This window comes from Olea europaea, unplaced genomic scaffold (assembly GCF_002742605.1).
Source record: "Olea europaea var. sylvestris unplaced genomic scaffold, O_europaea_v1 scaffold1436, whole genome shotgun sequence".
Taxonomy (NCBI): domain Eukaryota; kingdom Viridiplantae; phylum Streptophyta; class Magnoliopsida; order Lamiales; family Oleaceae; genus Olea; species Olea europaea.
In genome coordinates, this window is record NW_019231898.1 from 104,562 (window position 1) to 107,949 (window position 3,388).

Consider the following 3,388-nt stretch of genomic DNA (forward strand, 5'->3'; position numbering starts at 1 on the left):
TCACTGAAATTTTTTCAATGACCGGAACGGTCATTGAAAAGATTCAGTGACCAAACGGTCACTTAACTTTTGTGGCTCGACGAGCCATGAGCCGCTTACCCAAGTCAAATTAATAAAATATAGTACAATAATAAATGAATTTATTTCACGTGGTGTACGTTTAACAAATATTACCCATTTTTGCTTTAAAAAAAATTCATATTTTTGTATTTAATTATTTATTACAGTTGTTATCATAGTTATTGTAGTTGCTAAGAATTTAATTATTTTAAAATTTTCATTATTTTAATAATAAATTGAAGTAACAATAAATAATTAATGAAGATTTTTTTATTTTTATTTTTTTGGTTTTGTTATAGAAGGGACAAAAGTAATTTCGTGCAAAAGAATGGCTAATTTGGTAGTTAGAACTTCATATACACGACCAATTAACGCCTAGACTTTACTCACAAAAGCTCGAAACATGAGGTTGACAGTATTTTTCATTCTGGCTACCATTGTAGCAACATGCAATGCAGATTGCCATATTCTCCAAGAGGGTAAAATCTACCTTCTCCGGCCACGGTCTGGTGCCGCCAGCTGGCATTTGACTCTCAAAACCAACAACCTTCAAAATCGGGAAATTGTGCCCATGTCTTGTGAAAAGTATATAGGTCACTACAAGCTAGATAAGCAATACCAACATGACTACGAATTGGTGGCAGATGCAACGACTAAATATGCCAAGGGCCTTAAATTTATTGGCAACAGCAAGGACATTTGGGTCTTTGATGTTGCAAAAATTGTCCTTACTAATATTCCATACTATGCTTGGTCCAACGTGTTGGGGAAGTATTATGATAAGCACTTCGACTACATAAACGAGTCAAAGACTCGAAGGGATTAAGCCCTAATGCAAAATATACCTCTACAATAAAAGGAATCGAGTCTAATAGTTTAAAGGAGATGGACATTTCTTGGCAAGTATGTGCACTTCTTTTCTCTACCGTATCACCACATGGGTTATACACCACATTGAGAAAGACCAATCTCCTATATGATTTCAACTAAAAGTAATTTCACTCTTAAAAAAGGTTGAAAAAATGCCTTTCCAATCAGTAAGACCATCAGGATTACCCCAATGTATGTTTGGATTTTCCACCAACACTAACATATTAAGTATATTTGATTTCAGGGCATTACCATCCAACAAAACATCATTTAATGAGTGGATTGCAGAGGGAAAATTACCGGCAGTTCCAGAAGCGTTTCATCTATATAAAACATTGCTGAGACTCAGGTTCAAAATCGTCTACTTAACAAGAATTCAAGAAGAATACAGAGAGGCCAGGATAGCAAATCTGAAGGCAGTTGGTTACCGTACTTGGGATAAGCTCATTCTCAGGTAAACTTGTGATTGTTTTTTCTATTCTTCTGTTTGCATTTTTTAGTATTATAGTCGATTTTTAAAACTATCAAAAAATCATAATCTAGTATTAATTTGGGTGCAGGGAAGATGCTGATATTGGCGGAGAATCCATTGATGAAGATATTGATGAATATTAGAAAGCATTATCCTTATCCCCTCCAACTATATACTCCTATTTAGTTAACTAGATTAGGTTCTTATTTATTTTGTATTTATCATGTACATAGTTTAGAATTATCTTTCACTGTATTTTGTGTATAAATACACTACCAATGTATTCAATAAAATGAAACAGAGAATTTCCTTTTCATGGTATCAGAGCCAAACAGTTCACACCTTTTTCATGGCTGATTCTATCTCTTCTCTGCTTCCGCTCAATACAATGGTCCATATGGTGACCATCAAACTCACTTCCTCCAATTTTCTTTTGTGGCGCAGTCAGTTTATTCCCCTTCTTGAAAGCCATGATCTCATGGGCTTCTTAGACGGATCATCCGTTGCTCCTTCTCCTCTCATTGCCGAAGGAACTGCCCGGGTCCAAATTCAGCCTACAAGAAATGGCGTAATCAGGATCGTATGTTGCTCAGCCTCATCTATGCTTCCTTGTCTGAGGAGTGTATGGCCGAGGTTGTCAATTGTGCTACTGCCCGTGATGCTTGGTTGACTCTCAAAACATCATTTTCTCATAGCTCCAAGACACGTGAAATTCAGCTGAAAGACAAACTTCAATTGCTCTAGCGTGGCTCTCGTAGCGTGGCTAACTGTGCTCGCTCTTTTCGCTCTCTCTGTAACCAACTCTCTGCCATTGGGAAGTCCGTTGATGATATAGACAAGGTGCATTGGTTTCTTCGTGGTCTTGGCCCTGATTATAAAAATTTTTCCACCACTATGCTGTCACAATGTCCACTGCCTTCCTTCGCCACTATGGTCTCGCAAGCTCTTAGCCATGAGCTCTTCTCTCGATCCATCCATGGTGAAGTCCAACAACAATCTGCTTTCATTGCCAGCCGCGGCTCCTCCATTATTTCTACTGGCCGAAACAAACATCACTCCTCTTCCAAAATGCACAGCCGCAACTCTTCCAAATCTGCTGCTGTTACTTGCCATTGGTGTGGCAAAGATAATTACACAACCAAGAAGTGTTATAAACTTGGTAAGTTGCTGAAAAAGGCTAAAGATGGTGGTCTCATTGAAGCTTTTTCAGCAACCTCTCTTGCAGACTCTCACGACATCGAGTGGTACACGGATACAGGGGCGACTTAACATATGACTAATGATGCATTGAATCTTGACTCCTCCATTCCTTACAATGGTAATGAAAGGGTGTTTGTTAGTAATGGTCATTCTTTACCTATATCTTGTGTTGGTTCTATTTCGTCTATTGTTGCTTCCCATCCGATACCTATGTCTAATGTTCTTCTTGTTCCTAGCATTACCAAAAATCTTATTTCCATCAGTAAGCTTACTAAAGAGAACAATTGTTCAATAACATTTTCTTCTTCCGACTTTATCATACAGGATTTGGCAACAAGAGCGGTGATGGGAGTCGGCCGATGTGAGAAAGACCTCTATGTACTTGATCGTGCCCATGTAAATTTTTTGTCTTCTGTTGCTCTTTGTAATAATCATGCTACCTCCGTCGTTTGGCATACACGTTTAGGACATCCTTCTATTATGATTTTGTCTTCTTTACACAAGCATGGTGATATTTTATTTTCCAATAAGAACAATTTTAATAATGATCCTTGTTTTGGTTGTCAATTGGGAAAGAATTATCGCTTACCTTTCTCTAATTTAGTTCAACGTTGCTCTTTTTTATTTGAACAAATTCACTGTGACTTGTGGGGACCGTCTCCAATTACCTCTCCGTCGGGATATAAATATTATTGTGTCTTGATTGATGATTTCTCTCGTTTTAGTTGGATTCTTCCTCTCAAGCTCAAATCACATTCTCAAATCACATTTTTTTGATATTTTTGT

General features: G+C 37.5%; 1 protein-coding gene and 1 long non-coding RNA gene across 2 annotated transcripts; both read left to right on the top strand.

Moving 5' to 3' along the window:
* Positions 1–463: 463 nt before the first annotated feature.
* Positions 464–886, top strand: LOC111376010 (acid phosphatase 1-like). Its single transcript, XM_022998938.1, has one exon. The coding sequence runs from the start codon at positions 464–466 to the stop codon at positions 884–886; it is 423 nt and encodes a 140-aa protein (XP_022854706.1).
* Positions 887–1,305: 419 nt separating this feature from the next.
* On the top strand, positions 1,306–3,121 carry LOC111376007. Its single transcript, XR_002699394.1, has 3 exons — positions 1,306–1,384; positions 1,491–2,720; positions 2,927–3,121. It is a non-coding gene; the product is annotated as an uncharacterized LOC111376007 (long non-coding RNA).
* Positions 3,122–3,388: the final 267 nt, after the last annotated feature.

Excerpts from the sequence above, each read along its gene's own strand:
- LOC111376010 (XM_022998938.1), top strand. The coding sequence starts at position 464 with ATGAGGTTGACAGTATTTTTCATTCTGGCTACCATTGTAGCAACATGC.